This window comes from Panthera onca, chromosome B4 (genome assembly GCF_046562875.1).
Source record: "Panthera onca isolate mPanOnc1 chromosome B4, mPanOnc1 haplotype 2, whole genome shotgun sequence".
Classification (NCBI taxonomy): domain Eukaryota; kingdom Metazoa; phylum Chordata; class Mammalia; order Carnivora; family Felidae; genus Panthera; species Panthera onca.
In genome coordinates this window covers 23,830,926-23,849,277 of record NC_138345.1, presented here as the reverse complement: position 1 = coordinate 23,849,277, position 18,352 = coordinate 23,830,926, and the positions used below count along the sequence as shown (strand labels likewise).

General features: G+C 37.1%; 1 protein-coding gene across 2 annotated transcripts in view; it reads right to left on the bottom strand.

Moving 5' to 3' along the window:
* The window catches only part of MYO3A (myosin IIIA), a 244,074-nt gene that overhangs the window by 199,403 nt on the left and 26,319 nt on the right, over window positions 1-18,352 (bottom strand). For both annotated transcript variants that reach the window (XM_060659133.3, XM_060659132.3), the window contains exons 4-5: window positions 1,072-1,176; window positions 415-514 (exon numbers count right to left, since the gene is read on the bottom strand). In XM_060659133.3, coding sequence (XP_060515116.2) covers window positions 415-514; window positions 1,072-1,176 — 205 coding nt within the window. The remainder of the gene's footprint in view (window positions 1-414; window positions 515-1,071; window positions 1,177-18,352) is intronic.

Below are 18,352 nucleotides of genomic sequence, written 5' to 3'. Positions count from 1 at the left end.
GCACAAGCAAGAGAGGCACAGAGAGAAAGGGAGGAAAGAATCCCAAGCAGGCTCCATGCTGTTAACATGCAGCCCGCAGCCTGACTTGGGGTTCGATCCTATGAACCGCAAGATCGTGACCTGGCCCAAAATCAAGAGCCGGACACTCAACCAACTGAGCCAGCCAAGCGCCCCTGGAGTGCTATCTATTCTTGAGAATCAACCACACATAACCACTACAGCGGTGTTATGGCTTGACTTGAAAGAAGTCATTCTTTCTTCCGGGAATCTTCACTGGTCAAATTTATAAAGAATCTCTGTACTTTCTTACCGCAATAGGATACTGTTTTTCTCCACTTTCAATGCCTAGAAAGCGAGGGTAATGGAAAATGATCAAATCATTTATCAAACCCATGCATTTCAAAACAAACTTACCAAAATCTACAAGTTTAACTCCACCTTCAGTGGTCAACAGAATGTTATTTCCTTTTACATCTCGGTGGATAGTTTTGTTGTTATGCAAATGCTGAAGTCCCTAAAAGGTGAGAAATATACAGCGACTTTAAAGAAAGCATCAAACAAAAGTAACATTTTTCGGATGGATGCATTTGTGCAAAATCGATAGGAAATATTTGTTAAAATTCACATTAAAATGTTCCACACTGAATTAGTGAAACCAAAGTAGATCATTTCCACTTCGGATTTTATAAAAATTCATAAAGCAGAGCATGCCCTTCCTTAGCTCTTATCAGATACTTTATCAAAAACGTGTTGATCTCAATAGAAGAAACATTCCATACACTTATTTTAAACAATAGCAAATATAAACCTATTATTAAAAAAAATACAAATTATCTACCTTCATCATAATCAGTCTCAGAAATATACTTAGATATCAGAACTCCAGGTTCTGCTGACACACAAGGAGGGTAGATTTCTAACAAATAATTAGTTATGTTAAACATTTCAGATTTTGCATATACTCTTGCATCAACAAATACCAATGTGCTGATATTTTCCTAAAAATAGGATCCACATTTTTTATTTAACTAGAACTGCCCCATAATTAATGCACAATTTAAATTGCCTTACCAATAGTGCTTCACGTAAAATATAGGCAATTATGGGCTCACTCATTCTTTTGCCCTTCTTCAGAAAACCCTTCACGAGATCTGTCACTGATCCTCCATTGCACAGCTATAAAGGAACATTCAAAGATATTAAGATGGATATGACATTTTAAGTCCTTGTTATAAAAGTTTTCTAAAAACATTTTTTAAAATTGTTCCAGGGTGCCTGGGGGGCTTAGTCGGTTAAGCGTCTGACTCTTGATTTAGGCTCAGGTCATGAATTCAACCCCCACACTGGGCTCTGTGCTGACAGTGCAGAGCCTGCTTGGGATTCTCTTTCTCTCCCTCTCTGCCCCACATGTGTGTGGTCTCTCTCTCTCAAAATAAATAAACTTTAAAAAATAGAATAAAAATGTTTTTTTAAATAAAACTGTTCCCGTTTTTTTTTGTTTCAAATGATTACTCTCATCATCTTTATGGCTTCATAAATGAAATGAATCATAATTTTAGGGGCATTTGGGTGGCTCGGTTGGTTAAGCATCTGACACTAGATTTTGGCTCTGGTCATGATGTCACAGTTTCATGAGTTCAAGCCCTGTATGGGCTCTGCACTGTCAGACTGAGATTCTCCCTCTTTTTCTGTCTCTCCCCACCCCCTCAAAATAAATAAGTAAATAAACTTAAAAAAAAAAGAGAATCATGATTCTACAAATTAGTCTCAAATTTTAGGATCTAGGGCTTAAAAAGTATTCTTGATTTCTGACAGTTTAATTAAAAGTGCAGTAAGATTCTATGACCTCACTACAAGGCTATATACTATTTTATATATGCATTAATTTAAAAACATGCCCCCTTTCTGACAAAATTTCAGAATGCATTAAAATAAGGATTACAAGTAACATTTCAGAAAGCTGTTTTAAATACCATGGTTCTCAGGTTTTTTACCTTCTTCCCTCCCCACACTCCTCCCTCCTCCCCAAAAGAAGTGGGATCTATGAAAAAAGGGGGATTTTTCACATGCAGGTTCTCCAAAGTTAGGGAACATTAAATCCCACAGAAAACTTTCAAAGGAGCTGCAGATTTGCAGAACAGAGAAATACCAATATAAGCATTGGAATCAGAGAGAAAAGATAATTAGGTAATGGTCCCAATGAAGCTTGGACCCCCCATGAGTACTTGATCCCTTAATCTCTGACTGTCTAGCCTCTACCTTCAGCCCTGACCCTCCTCTGGGGCTCTTGTCCATGGTCTCCTTGCCCCTTACCCTGAACTTTCTGGCCTCCTCTTCTACCTGTCTTTGTTACCCACCAGTGCCTGGGAACTAAAAGCCATAATTTCACTGACTCTACTAACCTCAATGGAAACAGAGAAAGGAGGTGTGAGGAAATAAATTCCTGGCATCCTAGTTTGAAAGACTGAACACATTTTCTTCCAAACTTTTTCCTAACATGGCGATTAGATTTTATGGGATGCCCAAGACTTCTGATACATTACAGATTAGGTAATAACAGCTATCCATTCACATGTGGTATCTCTGTATCTCACCTCTCTCTAGGTAGGTATTATCATCTCCATATTAAAGATTGGGAAAGTGAGACACAAAATGATAAAGTAACTTGCCAAAGATCACGCAGTAGAGACAGAGCTAAGATAGGAACTCAGGGGGCACCTGGGTGGCTCAGTCGGTTGAGCGTCCGACTTCGCTCGGGTCACGATCTCACCGTCCGTGAGTTCGAGCCCCGCATCGGGCTCTGTGCTGACAGCTCAGAGCCTGGAGCCTGCTTCCGATTCTGTGTCTCCCTCTCTCTCTGGCCCTCCCGCCGTTCATGCTCTATCTCTCTCTGTCTCAAAAATAAATAAAAATGTTAAAAAAAAAAAAAAGATAGGAACTCAGAAGGTCTGATTCTAGAGTGGAGCCTTCACAGTTAACCGATTTGTAGCTGACATCTTTCTCCATTCAAAGAAAACTTCTTTCAGCTTATAGAGGAGTAGGTGTAGTCCTAGCATTCCAAAACCTGCATTTTCTTCTGCATCAGAAAGGGGAACACGCTTTCACTGGACAAACAGAAGACTATTGCCTTAGCAGCAGAGAACAGGATCACACCATCTCCACTGTGGCCCAGCATGATCAGTTCAAAAAATTACTCAAAACCGACTGAAAAGAAACTCAGAGCCCTTCAAAATGCATGGCATTTATTTAAAAGAACCAAGTTTTAGGGCCAGTTGTAAATGTCTAAAAATCACTGTGGGGAGACTAAATGTCTTTTCCAATTTCTCTAAAGTGTGGCTTCTCTTTGGCTGCTTCTTCTGGGGTTGACTATTACATTAATGCAAGAATAAATAGCTGGAATGTTAGAGCTGGAATGGATAAAGGAAACCTAAACAATGTGCAGGAAATAAAATGAAAAATGAAACACAGGAAGAACTAATGCAATTATGTAATTCACACTAAGCAGTTCAAATCTTACTTTCTAGAGTCAATTTTTATTTGAAAAAGTTGTTTTTTCCCATCTAGGAAAGTTTAGAATACAGGATTCTTCATAATATACACTTCACTTTGTTTTTCAAAGCAAAGTATACTGAGTTATAATTTACATACAATAAAATTTACCTAATTGAGCTGTAATTCTGAGTTTTGACAAGTGCATTAGTCACATAACCACTACCACAATCAAGATACAGAACAAATCCAGGACCTAAAAATCTTCCCTCTTGTTTCTTTGTAGTCAAACCCCTCACCAGCCCCTGGAAATCATTCATCTGTTTTCTGTCCCTGTGGTATCAACTTTGCAAGACCGTCACAGAAACTGAATCATAAGGTACGCAGCCCATTCATCCTGGCTACTTTGACTTTGCCTAATGAATCTGAAATTCATTTCTGTTGTTGAAGATTTGTTTTCTAATGTTTAAATGTTGTTCACTCCTTTTTTAATGCTGAGCATTCCAACGAAAAGATCAGCCACTATTTGTTTATTCATTCAGTAACTGAAAGACATTGGAGGTGTTTCCAGTTTGGGGCAATTATGAGCAAAACCACTATAAACATTGCATATAGGCTCATATATGAATATACTCTCATTTCTCTTGGGTAAGTACCTAAGACAGGGAATTGTTGAGTCCTATGGGTCACGTGTTTCACCTTTTAAGCATCTGCCAAACTATTTTTCTAGGTAGCTATTCCATTCTGCATTCCTACTACCAGTGCATGAGAATTCCATCCTTGCCCTCCATCCTTGCCAGCAGATATTAATAAGAGGTTTTCTAAAGCCGTTTTAAATGGCAGTGTTATCTCATTATAGTTTTAATTTGGATTTTCCTAATGACTAATGATGTTGACCATCTTTTCATGTGCTCATTTATGCTATTCACATACTTTCCTCAGTGAAGTATCCCGTTTTTTGTTCATTTTTTATTGGTTGCTTATTTTCTTATTACTGATTTTTGAGAGCTCTTTATATTTTTTTGATACAAGTCCCTTATCAGGTGTTTTGCAAATATTTTCTCTCAGTCTGTGGCTTGTCCTTTCAAGAGTCTTTTGAAGAGCAGAAATTCAAAATCTATCATTCTTAAAATATTGTAGAATCTGATTCTTGTGTTATATAAAAAGCCTTTGCCTATTCCAAGGTCACAAAATTTTTCTCCTGTATTTTCTGTAGGAAATTTTATAGTTTAGGGTTTACATAGGTAGGTCTGTATTTTTATTTAATTTTTATTCATGGCGTGATACAGATTATACATGGATGACCAATTATTACAGTACATTTTTCTGTTAGTCAAAAATGTCCAAGAAAAAGAAAATCTGACTCTGAATTGAGCTTAAAATCTAGTTGCCAACACCAAGAATCAGGGAATCTTAAATGTATACTGTTAAGTGAAAGAAGTTAATCTGAAAAGACTATAGATACTGTATGATTCCAAACTATATGACATTCCAGAAAAGGAAACACTATGGAGACAGTAAAAAGATCAAAGGTTAATGAAGGCTGAGGGAAGAGGAGGGGAGATGAAAACATGGAGCACAGAGGATTTTTAGGACTGTGCAGCAAGTCTGTATTATACAGCAATTGTGGATACAGTTATTACATATGTGTCAAAATCCATAAATGTGCAACACCAAGAGTAAACCCTAATATAAACTATGGCCTTTGGGCGACAATGATGTGCCAGTGTTGGTTCACCAATTGTAAGATATGTACCAGTTCTGGTGCGGGGTACTGATAATGGGGGAAGGTATGAACGTGTGGGGCAGGGGTTATGTGGAAAATCTCTGTACCTTTCTCTCAATTTTTCTATGAATTTAAATTACTCTTAAAAAATGAAGTCTTTCTAAAATTCATAAAATGCACAACAGAAAGAATGAACGCTAATGTAAATTATGGACCTTAGTTAAGAATAACGTATCGTGGGATGCCTGGGTGGCTCAGTCGGTTAAGCATCTGACTTTGGCTCAGATCATGATCTCACAGTTTGTGGGTTTGAGCCCCGCGTTGGGCTCTGTGCTGACAGCTCAGAGCCTGGGCCTGCTTCAGATTCTGCGTCTCCCTCTCGCTCTGTCCCTCCCCGGATCACGCTCTGTCTCTGTCTCTCTCTCTCAAAAGTAAATAAACATTAAAAAAAAATGTATCATTATTAACCCATCAACTGTAACAAGTGAACCATACTAACGCAAGATATCAATAATAGGGAAAACTGGGGGGCAGGGAATTTATGGTAACTTTCTGTACTTTCCACTCAATTTTTCCACAAACCTAGAACTGCTCCACGAAAGATGTGAAAAGGTCCTAAAATAATAATGAAGGAGCATACAAAATTAATCTGTTATGATAAGCCCCTTATAGTGTCTTCTCAGGAACTATTCTACTCACATTTGCATTTTATATCCAATACATTTTAATATGAGTGAAGTATGAGCACAGAAAATATTTTTGATATATATGTTTTCCTTGTAATAGTATTTCTGGTTAAGAAGAAATTTTTAGAAGAATCATTATTTATCCCTTTATATTCAACAAATATTTATTGAATTATTTCAATAATTTCAATAATTTCAATTTCAGTAATTTCAATAAATTATTACTATATGCAAAGCATGGAGACAGATATTAAAGCAGGTCGGAGATGACAGGGGCAGCTTTGGCTCCCAATAGGCTTGAAATACCATCAGACCAGCGGTTTTCAAACAGGGACAATTTTGCTCCAAGGGGACACTGGGTAACGTGTGGACATATTTTTGATTGTTAGGACTAGGCGTGAAGCTGCCACTAGCATCTAGAGGTCAGGGGGCTACTAAACACCCAACATTGTACTGGATAATCCCCTCCACCCACAATCAGTCCCCCCCACAAGAGCTCCAAGACTGAACAACTCTGCATTCAAGAGATGAAAAAAACAATTACCAAGATTATGTAATTGTAGTCATATGGGAAACTAATAATGAGCAAGTACCACAGACTGATAATATCAAGTCAGAAGGGAAAAAAGAAAAATGTCTGAAGACAGGATGGAATCTGCCCTAGTGTATGTTAACAACAGTTTCCTCCAGGTTGTTTTGGTGTATTTACTTTCATTACAGTGTCTTTTGGAAAAAGAAGCATCCTTGGGGTGGGAGGAGATTCAAATTTATCACCTTTTTGGTTTTACTGGGTCATGCTCAGAAGAAAGGCTTTTTTCTAAACTAACATCATTACCATACTTTTCTGTTGTCTTTTATGATTTTAACCTATTTTGATCTTTAATTCACTTACAATGTTTTAAATGTGTAACATTTAGTTTGTTCCATACAGATAGTCTGCTACCATATGAGATATCATCATTACTATATACTGGATTCCTGTGAATACCTGGGGTCTTTCTCTAGATTATCAATAAAATTCCTCTGATCTGTCTATTCTTGTCATGTATCAAACTGTTTTAAAGCCTGTAGCTTTAGAGTTGATTTATCAAATAAAAGAAGTCACCTCTCACTATCTCCCCAAAATTTCTAGGCTCTTTTTGCACATTTACTCTTCTAGATGATATTCAGAATCAGCATCTCAAAAGATCGAGCTATAAATAAATTGAGTAACACAATAGTTTCAATAACATTATTTTATAAAGCATTTGAAAAAGAGTGACCATTTATTGGTTGAAACTCTTACCAATAGGAAATGAAACCAGAATAACCAAAAGTTTTTTAAAGATGACCACAGGACTACTGATGACTCGGTTGGTTGAGTGTCAGATTCTTGATTTTGGCTCAGGCCATGATCTCACAGTTCATGGGACCAAGCCCCGCATTAAGCTCCGTGCTGACAGTGTGGAGCTTGCTTAGAATTCTCTCTCTTCCTCTCTTTATGACCCTTCCCTGCTTGTGCACACACACTCTCTCTCAAAATAAATAAGTAAACGTTAAAAAAAATGACAAATTACAATTAATGACTAAAAGTTAAAAAAAAATAATTTTTTCAGGGCACTTGGGTAACTCAACAGATTAAGTGTCTGGCTCTTGATTTCTGCTCAGGCCATGATCTCACGGTTGGTGAGATCCAGCCCCACATCAGGCTCTGCACTGATGGTATGGAGCTTGTTTGGGATTCTCTCTTTCCCTCTCTCTCTGCCCCTTCCCTGCTCACACTCTCTCGCTCTTTCTAAAAATAAATAAATAAACTTAAAAAAAAGAAAGAAAGAAAGAAAGAGGGACACCTGGGTGGCTCAGTTGGTTAAGCTTCCTAAATGCAGCTCAGGTCATGATCTCACAGTCCGTGAGTTCGAGCCCCGCGTCGGGCTCTGTGCTGACAGCTCAGAGCCTGGAGCCTGCTTCGGATTCTGTGTCTCCCTCCCTCTCTGTACCTCCCCTGCTTGCACTCTGCTTCTCTTTCTCTCTCCCTCTCAAAAGTAAATAAACATTTTAAAAAGTTAAAAAAAGAAAGAAAGAAAGAAAGCTTTCAAGGTGGGTTAGATTTTAAAAGTCCACCAAAATCCTCAAATTATGAATCAAAAGAAAAATACAACTCCAACTTCTTAATATTTAGGAAATGCTAGGATATTCTGTACTTAATACAAGCACTTCATATGCAAATGTGATGTTAGCAAAAATGTGGGAAGTTCCTTGTCATCAATAAAGAGCTCCTGAGGGCTCAAAAGAAAGAGCTCTTCTAGTTATCAGTCAGGTTACTCTATACTTGAAAAGGGATGGGGCAGAGCTACAGGAAGAGAGAATAAGAAGACAGTGACAGGCAAAGAATTATTGCAAGGAGCTATATTATATAATGCAGTACTTGGCATATCCAATAAATATCAACCCAATGAATAAATGAACAAGCAAAGAAATGACTTTATGAAAGTTGGAAAGTAATTGGAGGAAGAGCTATGTAAGGAAAACCTGATTCATGAAGGAATTTGCAGGGTAAACAGCCCAAGGCACTAGCTGACATACTAGGGGGTTAAAAGACAACTTGTTTTGAGACTTCATGAAGAATGCTAAAGTCACTTTAAGTAGAGAAGCAGTCAGACTGGATAGGGTAATTAGAACAGATTGTGTTGAAAATAAGTTTGACTTAGTTTTTGTTTTTGTTTTTTAAGAATGTTTATTTATTTTGAGAGAGATAGAGACAGGGCAAGAAAGGTAGGGGCAGAGAGAGAGAGAGGGAGAGAGAATACCAAGCAGGCTCCACGCTGTCAGCACAGAGCCCAATGTGGAGCTTGATCTCAGGGAACCGTGAGATCATGACCTGAACAGAAACCAAGAGTTGGACCTTAACTGTCTGAGACACCCAGGCACCCCAAGTTTGACTCAATTTTTAAGGAATAAAGATGAGACAGACTGCCAAGAGCAAATGTAGCCTCTTAGTAGAATCAGACTCAAAACAAATACCCAAGATGTAATGTACTTTTGTAAAGACAACTTTTACCAAAAAAAAAAAAAAAAAAGGTTTTTGAAGAATCAAGAAAGTACACATATAGCCTTATATCTTAATGCTAGAATGCAATCCCCCAACCTGAAATTCTGTTCTTGGGGTGAGATTTGCAACTACTATGGAAGGAAGAATATTTGTGAGACTTACAAGATGATAATTGAGTCATTTCCCTTCTATCACTTTACTTAAGTTCACTGGATTTTTTAAAATACGCATATCAGAACCAAAGCAGGAAAAAACTTAAAGTTTAAAAAAGAAAGAACGCCATTCACTCTAACAGCTGTGACCACTGTACCCTGATTCTGCAGGGCCACTGAGCTGGACTGTCCTGCAGGAGAGGGAACCTAACAATAGACTGTACACTAAAATGCAGTTTTTCCATGACGCTAAAATGCGAGCTGCTCTCTTAAAAAAGAAAGAGCAATAAAAGTCACCCCAGAATGTGAGAAGACATAAGCGCCAATGTTCTAAGACCTTTATAGAAAGTCAGTGAAGACACAAAAAGAAATAGTTAAAACAGACTGAAGGTACCAAATATCAACAAGCCACATACCAATTTGTGGTTGAAATCTTGCTAAAGGTGCTCAAAGTAAGATCACACCATGATTTTTCTAAATCCTCCTTCAGATTTAGTGAAATTTCAAACATGCTCTTAGATGAAATTTTCTTTAGTTCAACTAGCATAAAATGCCTTTCCTATATAATTCCATATTTTATATTCTAGGTAAACAATATGGAAAAACTTAGTCAAGCATTTCTAGGCAATGAAGTAGTAAACAAGAGGCCATAGTAAGTCTACGCACATCAAACATACTGCCATTGGTAGTGCTGACAGCTCAGAGCCTTGAGCCTGCTTCGGATTCTGTGTCTCCCTCTTTCTGTCGCTTCCCGGCCCATGCTCTGTCTCTGTCTCTCTCTCTCTCTCAAAAATAAACATTAAAAAATTAAATTTAAAATGTTTAATTTTTGATACCTCAGTTTCATTAAAACCCATGCCCAATTCTTTTTAAGTTTATTTTATTTCATTGAGGGGGGTGGGCAGAGAGAGAGAGAGAGACAGAGAGAGAATCCCAAGCAGGCTCCACAATGTCAGCACAGAGCCTGACATGGGGCTCGAACCCACAAACCATGAGATCATGACCTGAGCCGCAATCAAGAGTTGGATGCTTAACCGACGGAGCCACCCAGGTGCCCCAAATCCATGCCCAATGTAACCATTTGCATATCATCTTTGATTTTCCCGTGTTTCATTAAATAATTAGTGCCTGCTTAGATAGTACATTTTAACAACAAAGATTGAGTGCCTATTATATGTGTGACCTTAACGACAGCTATTAATGATCCACCTCAAGTTGAGAATCTTGAAGTCTTCCTGATGAGGGACAGGGCTGTCCCTTACATCTGCCTAGCAGGATCTCCTATCAGCACCCTTCCTGAGGAGCATCTGATCTGTTTTCAATATTGACCTGTGCCTCACTTTCCCAAGGTCCCAAACTTCACCATGAGAGGGCAGGGGTGACTAGAGTACAAAGACCAAAAATTACTCCTGTTTATAACCCAGGAAAAAAAAAAGAAACAACAACAACAAAAAACCCAACAACATCAAAATGCAAAGGGATGGATAGCAATGGTGAAATCAGAGATGGAACTTCACCAAAATACAGAGACTCTCCTGTGGGATATTTTTAGCAGGAGACCTCATTCTCTATCCGGAAGTAATGTGAGATGGGAAACAGAGAGAAAAGGGAAAATGCCTTTTTCTTTTGTGCATCTATTCTGTAAAGAATATGTACCTAAGATGTTTTATCTTCTAGTATTTAGAGCTCCATAAGTTAGAAGGAGTCAGTGTAAATCTAGATACTTGCCCTTTGAAGGCATAAAATTCCCATTTTACATAGCTTGAGACACACACACTTTATCCACTTATTCACTGATTCATTTTATTTGTTAGATTACTTACAATGAAAAAAAAATCGCCTCCAAATATTTTATTTTTTAGGAGGTTAATGACAGAAAAAGTCATAAATGATGAAATATCTTTAAATCAAACATCCTCCCCTTCACTGAATGTATGCTAGTTGCTCTGCTTGACTATGGTTGTGTCTGCTGTTAGGGGAAATTACTGGGTGAAGCTTCACGTGGACCTTGACAGAAAAGAACTGAGGATGTGAACAATTCCCTCTTTCTGGACCCTACCCAATGTCTCCTGCAAATGTTCCATGCAGGGACTAGCAAAGTTTATCTCTAGCTGCTGCCTGAAGCAGGAACAGTGCTTTAGTTTCCAAAATAGAAAAGTGTCTTCTGAATGAAACTTTAAGAAGTTAGGTTAAAATGAAAGTCCAGTGGGTGAAGAGGGCAAATACAACAAACATGGAAATTATTAAACAGACTGTAGGTACCACATGTCAATAGGCCACAGATTAATTTGTGGTTGAACTCTTCCTAGAGATGCTCAAAATGAAACAACACCATGAATTTCCTAAACTCTCATTTAGAATCAGTGAAATTTCAAATATGCTCTTGGATGAAATTTACTTGTGCTCAACTAGTATAAAATGCCTTTCCTATAAAAGAAAAGCAAAAATAAAAAATTTTAAACTTAAGTATGTTTGTTTTAAGTGATTATGAAGGATTAAAATATATAAAATGAAATGCAGATGAAATTATTAGGCAATAGATCTTTAAAAATGAAAAAATGACCTGGGGTGCCTGGGTGGCTGAGTCGGTTAAGCATCCGACTTCAGCTCAGGTAATAATCTTGTAGTCCGTAGGTTCCAGTCCTGCGTTAGGCTCTTGTGCTGGCTGACAGCTTAGAGCCTGAAGCCTGCTTTGGATTCGGTGTCTCCCTCTCACTCTGCCCCTCCCCTGCTAGTGCTCTGCCTCCTTCTCTTTCTCTCTCAAAAATAAACAAACATTAAGAAAAATAAACATTAAAGATAAACATAAGAAAATGACCTTAGGTTTCCCTTTAAGTAGAATTGCATCCAGGTGAATGAACTATGTCATATTTAGCCTACGCAATTCTTAAATCGCCAACATAGACTAAAATGGGAATTTGTAATGGGGGACTGAGAAACCTTTAAGTATAGTTTTGCAACACAATGCTGTAAGAAGCCCTTAATGTCCTTTCATCAAGAAAAATGGAAGTATAACTTTCTCAAACTAGAGCTACACTAATTCAATAACGGAGCAACACTAAAAATGAATGCTCTATTCAATTCAGGCTATAGTCAAACATTTAAAAAAACAACCTAAATCAAAAGGGATGAGATTCTATAAACAGACCATTACAACTAACTTCCAAAGACAGCCTTTATATGTTTTCTACACGTATTCTGTCTATACTGTTATGAGAGCATATTTTTACTCAGATTTCTAAAAAAGACTACTAATTTCTAAAATTGGCGTTTCTGACTTTTGTTATTTTTCAATTTTTTCCCCCTTTATGGGTCTGCTTCTGGGTTCTATATTCATTGCATTCATCTACCTGGCTTTTGCTGCAACAATATCCATTATATTAATAACTATCGCTTTTTAACAAGAATTATATTTGGTCAGGCAAGTCTTCCTGACTTCAAACTGTTTTTTGTTTATTGTGGGAATACTCTCAGGCCATTTGCTTAGTCTGACCATATTCTTTGGGAGGCCACAAAAGCAGAAACTTGTATCTTCTAAAACTCACTCTACTCTTTTCCTTTGCCCATTTTATGAAAGTGCTATCAGCATTCACATTTGAATCTTTTTATAGACATTAGTCTTTAGTGAATGCCTACAGGCGAAACTTGGGTCATATGGTAAATTGATGTGTAATGTTATAAGAAACTGCTGTACAGTTTTCAAAATAGCTGCACCATTTCACACTGCCTGAGCAACATCCAAGAGTTCAACGTGCCCCACAATCTCACCAATACTCAGTTTTATCAGCCTGTAATTTTGTCATTTTGTGGGTATGTGCTATAGTGTGGATTGTGGTTTTAATTTAAATTTTACTAAAGATATTGAACATATTTTATATATACGCTTTGGTGAAGAGTCTAAAATTTTTGCTCACTTTTTAAAAAATTGGGTAGACGCACTTTGTTAGGTAAAATTTCCATCTATTCCTGGTGTCCTGGGAGTGTTTATGACAAAGAGGTGCTGAATTTTGGCACAGGTTTTTCATGACTTTTTTCCTTTTGGTTCTGTTAATGGAGTGAATTCTGATGCAGAGAATTTTAATGTTTAACCACATTAAGTTTTAGTTAACTTGCATTACAGGGACAAGTACCATTTAGTCATGATATATTAACATTTTTTAATATATTACTGCATTTGTTAATATTTTGTGAAGGATGTTTGCATATATGTTCATGTGGAATGTCAGATTATAGTTTTCTTTTCTTGTAACATCTTTGCCTTCTTTTGTCAGTATAATCCCGGCATTATAGATGAGTCAACAAGACTCATTATTTCTTTCTTAAAGATTTTATAAGACTTTTTTCCTCCCAAGAACTCTGTGGACCTATATTCCCCCATGAAATAACTATACCTGTATTATGTTTTATAATAAAAATTATAAAAATAAACAACCATTTAAAGTCTTTAGAAACTGTTGTAAGGACATACAGCAAATGAAGAAACATCTGAGAACATAACTAAATCTTGGTAAGAACAGCAAGATTCTGTGTGGCACCTGAGCCACCCTGTTATCACCAGGTCAGAGAGATAAAAGCTCTACTCTGGGCGAATGAGTATCACCAAGAAGACAGAGTCCTCTCTTGCCAGCTCCCATTCAAGGTCTACAGTATCTTCTTAGGAGGGGCAGACCACCAGCATATCTTACCCTTCCCCAACCTTGTGCTGTAAAGCTGGCTGAGAAGACCAGAGTCCACCTTTCTGATCCATAGCTCTGCTTATAAAATAAGATGATGTGGGCAACTGCCCAAGACATGCTGCCGGCTCCAACGAGTGGCTCAGATATTTTGCCCTGGGAAAGAGGCAGGCCACAAAAATAGAGAGCGCCAAAGCTGGACCTTATATTATTTGAGAGTAAGAGTGCGGAAGACCAAGCCTAAGGGTATTCTTGAAAACAGTGGAGGCTCCAGTAATTACAAGGAGCCTGGTAACCCCATGATAACAAGAAAGTAACCACAGACCAGCTAGCTTAGCAGAGAGATTCAAGGAAAGAAACAGCTAAGAATAGCTCTCCTAGGGTCAGAAAAACCTCCCAAGTACTAGCCTCAAAAAGCATCTGCGCATAGAGGCCTGAATTTAATTAGATCAGACCTGGAAGCAATTTTTGCCCCAGGATGTTGTTGAAAACAATAGAGGAATCAGCTGGCAATTAGTGGAACCTATTAACTGAGTGTTAAACCATTAGAGACAGACTGCTTGATAGAAAGATCAGGGAAAGAGACTGGGAAAGAAAGCATTGTTAAAACCACTGCCATCCCAGGGTGACTTCACATGCCCAAGGCAACATCAGAGGTTTCCTACCAAGGGGGATAAACTTCCAAAATAGTTCAGCCAAGTCACCACAAACAAGCAAACAACAAAAATAAGCCCCCAACCCTTATCAATATCCAGAATTCCTATAATCTAGAATGTCTACTTTTCAACCAAAAAAATTATGATATGCAAAGAAACAGAAAAATTTCACTCATACACCTGAAAAAGAGCAGGCAACAGAAACTGCTCATGAGAGAGCCCAGATGATGAACTTAGCAGACAAAGACTTCAAGGCATGATTTATAAACATGTTCAGAGAATTAAAGGAAATCATGCTTTAAAAAGTAAGGAATGGTATGATGGCAATGTCTCCTCAAGTACAGGATATCAACAAAGAGATAGAACTCATAAAAAAAGAAGCAGGGGCACCTGGGTGGCTCAGTCAAGTGTCTGACTTGGGCTTAGGTCATGATCTCACAGTGCGAGGGTTTGAGCCTCATGTCAGGCTCTGTGCTAACAGCTCAGAGCCTAGAGCCTGTTTCAGATTCTGTGTCTCCTTCTCTCTCTGATCCTCCCCTGCTCAGGCTCTGTCTCTCTCAAAAATAAATAAACATTAAATGATAACAATAATAATAATAAAGTGTGTTTGTATTTGGTCTTGCTTTTCATCCAGTTGGACCATTCCTGCCTTTACAATGTAGAGTTTAGACTGTTCCCATTTAATGTAATTATAACTATAGTTAGGTTTAAGTCTACCTTCTTGTTATTTATTTCCTATTTTTTCTATCTGCTTTTTGATCTCTTTTTTCCCATTTCCCTACTTTCTTTGGTTTGAATATTTGTAGTATTCCATTTTGTCCTCTATTGGCTTATTAGCTATACTTATTCATTTTTATTTTTAGTGGTTGCTTTAGTGTTTCCAATATGCATCTTTAATTTACCACAGTATACCTTAAAATGATATTACACCATTTCACATATAACATAAAACTCTTAAAACGGCGTATTTCCATCTTCCCTCTCTGGTCCCTTTGCTATTTTTACCATACATTTTAGTTTTATATTCTAAGACCCCCAAAATATAGAGCTATAATTGTGGCTTTAAGTCATGATTTCTTTTTTTAAATATTAGAATATTATTTAAAATATTAAAAATATTTTTAAAATATAAAATCAAAAGTTTCTTGTTTATCCTTATGTTTACCACTAACAGTATTTTTCTCTTCATTTTGCAGGGCTGAGTTTCCATTTGAAATCATTTGCCTTCAGCCTAACATTTTTTATAGTGCATGTGTCTGGTGGTAAATTCTTTTTCTTTGATGAAAATATCTGTCTTTATTTTGCCTTCATTTATGAATAACATTTTCACTGTACACAGAATTGTTAAGAGCACTTGAAGATACCATTCCACTGCATTGGTTGTCCGTGGCCACTCTTTGATTCCTACATGTAAGTTTACTTTTTCCTCTTGGTGCTTTTGTTTATTTTTTCATTATGAGTGTTTGACATATTGATTATGGCATATCTTTGTGTGAGTTGTTTATCCTACAAGACAGATTTCAGGCTTCTTACATCTGCAGCCATTTAGTGTTCACAAAATTCAGAAAGATGTTAGCCATTACCTCCCCCAAACCCTACCTGTTTTCAGACTGCAATTACATGTAGGTTAGAAATACATGTAGTGATCCATAGATCACAGGGGCTTTTGCCCCTTTCCTTTTTTTCTACCTGCTCAATCTGGACAGCGTCTATTTTCCTGTCTTCAAGTTCACCAATCTTTACTTCCACACACTTAATTTCTAATCTGTTGTTAAATTCAATATAATATTTTTCCCTACTGATACTGTACTTTTCAGTTCTAGAAGTTACATTCAGTCAGTTCTTTTCTAGTTTCCACTTTGTTTTTCAATACTGTGTTCAGGTTTTCCTTGAAATTTGTAATTGTTTTTAAAACAATTACAAATTGTAATTGCTTTTGTAATTACAAATTGTAATTGTAATTGAAATTTGTAATTGTTTTTAAAACAATTACAAATTGAACACATTTGTAATTGTTTTAAAGTTCTTACTTGCTAATTTCATCACCTGGGTTATTTCTGGGTCTATTTCTCTATTGACTGATTTTTCTTCTGATAATGGATCACTTTTCCCTGCTTCTTCACATATCTAATAATTTTTTACTGGATGCTAGACATTATTAATTTTATATTTGAATCCCTGGATTCTGTGGTCTTCCATTAATCAATGTTGAATTTTGTTCTGGCATACAGTTAATTTGTGCTTGTGGACCAACTTAAACCTGTAAAGCCTTGCTTTTGAACTTTTTATGGGTGTGCGTAGGGTAGCTCTTATTCTAGGGCTAGTTGAGTTCTTTTTCTAATGAATAGCCTTTCTAGGATCTTTACTAAATGCCTCAGGTGTTTAATAAAGTTCTCCATTCTGGTTGGTCAGAACTCAAGCATCTTTCAAACCTGCACAAACTCTGGTAGTTGTTCAGATTACAGCTTTTCAGCAATTCTTTCCTGGTTCTTTGCCCAACTTCCTGAAATCTTCCTCCAGACATATCCAGCTTGGTTTTCCATCAAATATTCAAGGAAACCCTTAAGCATATTTCTGAAGCTTTCTTCCTGCTTAGCATCTTTATTCTGCATATTTCAGCCACTGCTTTTCCAGTCTTTTCAGTTCAGCAAGATCACCATGACCTTCATGGGAATGCCTTCCTTTTTCTTGTGGTCTGAAAATTGCCTCCAAGGATAAAGCTGAGGTGACTGTCAAGTTCCCCTTATTTATTTCCTTTCTCAATGTCACAATCCTAAGCTCTTTTCCAATGTTTGAAAAGTGTTTATCTATAAAAATATATTTTATTCAGCTTTTTAGTTATTTATAGTTCAACAACATGATGACACAAGTTACTACCACGGCCAGAAGCAAAAATCTAGGGTTATTTTTATACACACTGAAATTTGAGAACCTCTGACAATGTTTTCTGAGCTTACCTTTGGTAAGAATCACTCTAGTACTTGTTAAAAAAAATTTCCAAGACCTCATTCTCAGAGCTTTTGCTTTGAGATGAAGATGATTCTGATCCTGAGAGTATTGGAGGATATATTCAAAAAATAAAAGAATGGGGCGCCTGGGTGGCTCCGTCGGTTAAGCGTCCAACTTCAGCTCAGGTCATGATCTCGCGGTCCGTGAGTTCGAGCCCCACGTCGGGCCCTGTACTGACAGCTCAGAACCTGGAGCCTGTTTCAGATTCTGTGTCTCCCTCTCTCTGACCCTCCCCCATTCATGCTCTGTCTCTCTTTGTCTCAAAAATCAATAAACGTTAAAATTTTTTTTAAAAAAACAAAAAAATAAAAGAACTAAAATTATCCCTTTTTTTCAGGTGACAGATTAAAATGTTACAAATTCAAATAGGCCTTGACTTCTCTTTTCATAAAAGGTCTTCTCTTTCATTATTGACGTATCATTTATATTCTCCCTGGCGCTAACAAAAATGTATACTAAGTTAATTAGTTTATTTAGCTCTAAGTTGTCCTTCTCCAACAGTAGACTATAAGCACCATGATGAGAGTTTTTCTGGTTCTCTACTGAATGCCCAAAACCTACCAACACAGAAAGGGGCACTAATAAGTATGGATCACTCTACCTTGGGCCTGGCCTTAAGTAACATAATATCTATGGAATCAACAAATGACTGGATTTAGGAACTTATGTTCTGTACAATTATGCACACACACATACACATATACAAAATGACAGAAGGCCATCTTTTCACACTGTCTGGAAAATACCTCTTCAAAGTGTGAATGTCTGACTTAATTTCAATAAAAGGTAACAATGTACCAAATCCCACATTCCAATAAAACATTGATAAACTATTAATGTTTTAATAATAGATGTTTCCTAATGTGTAGTCTTAACATAAAATTTTCATATTACTTTTCTAATGTGTAAACTAGAAACAATATTTTCAAGGTT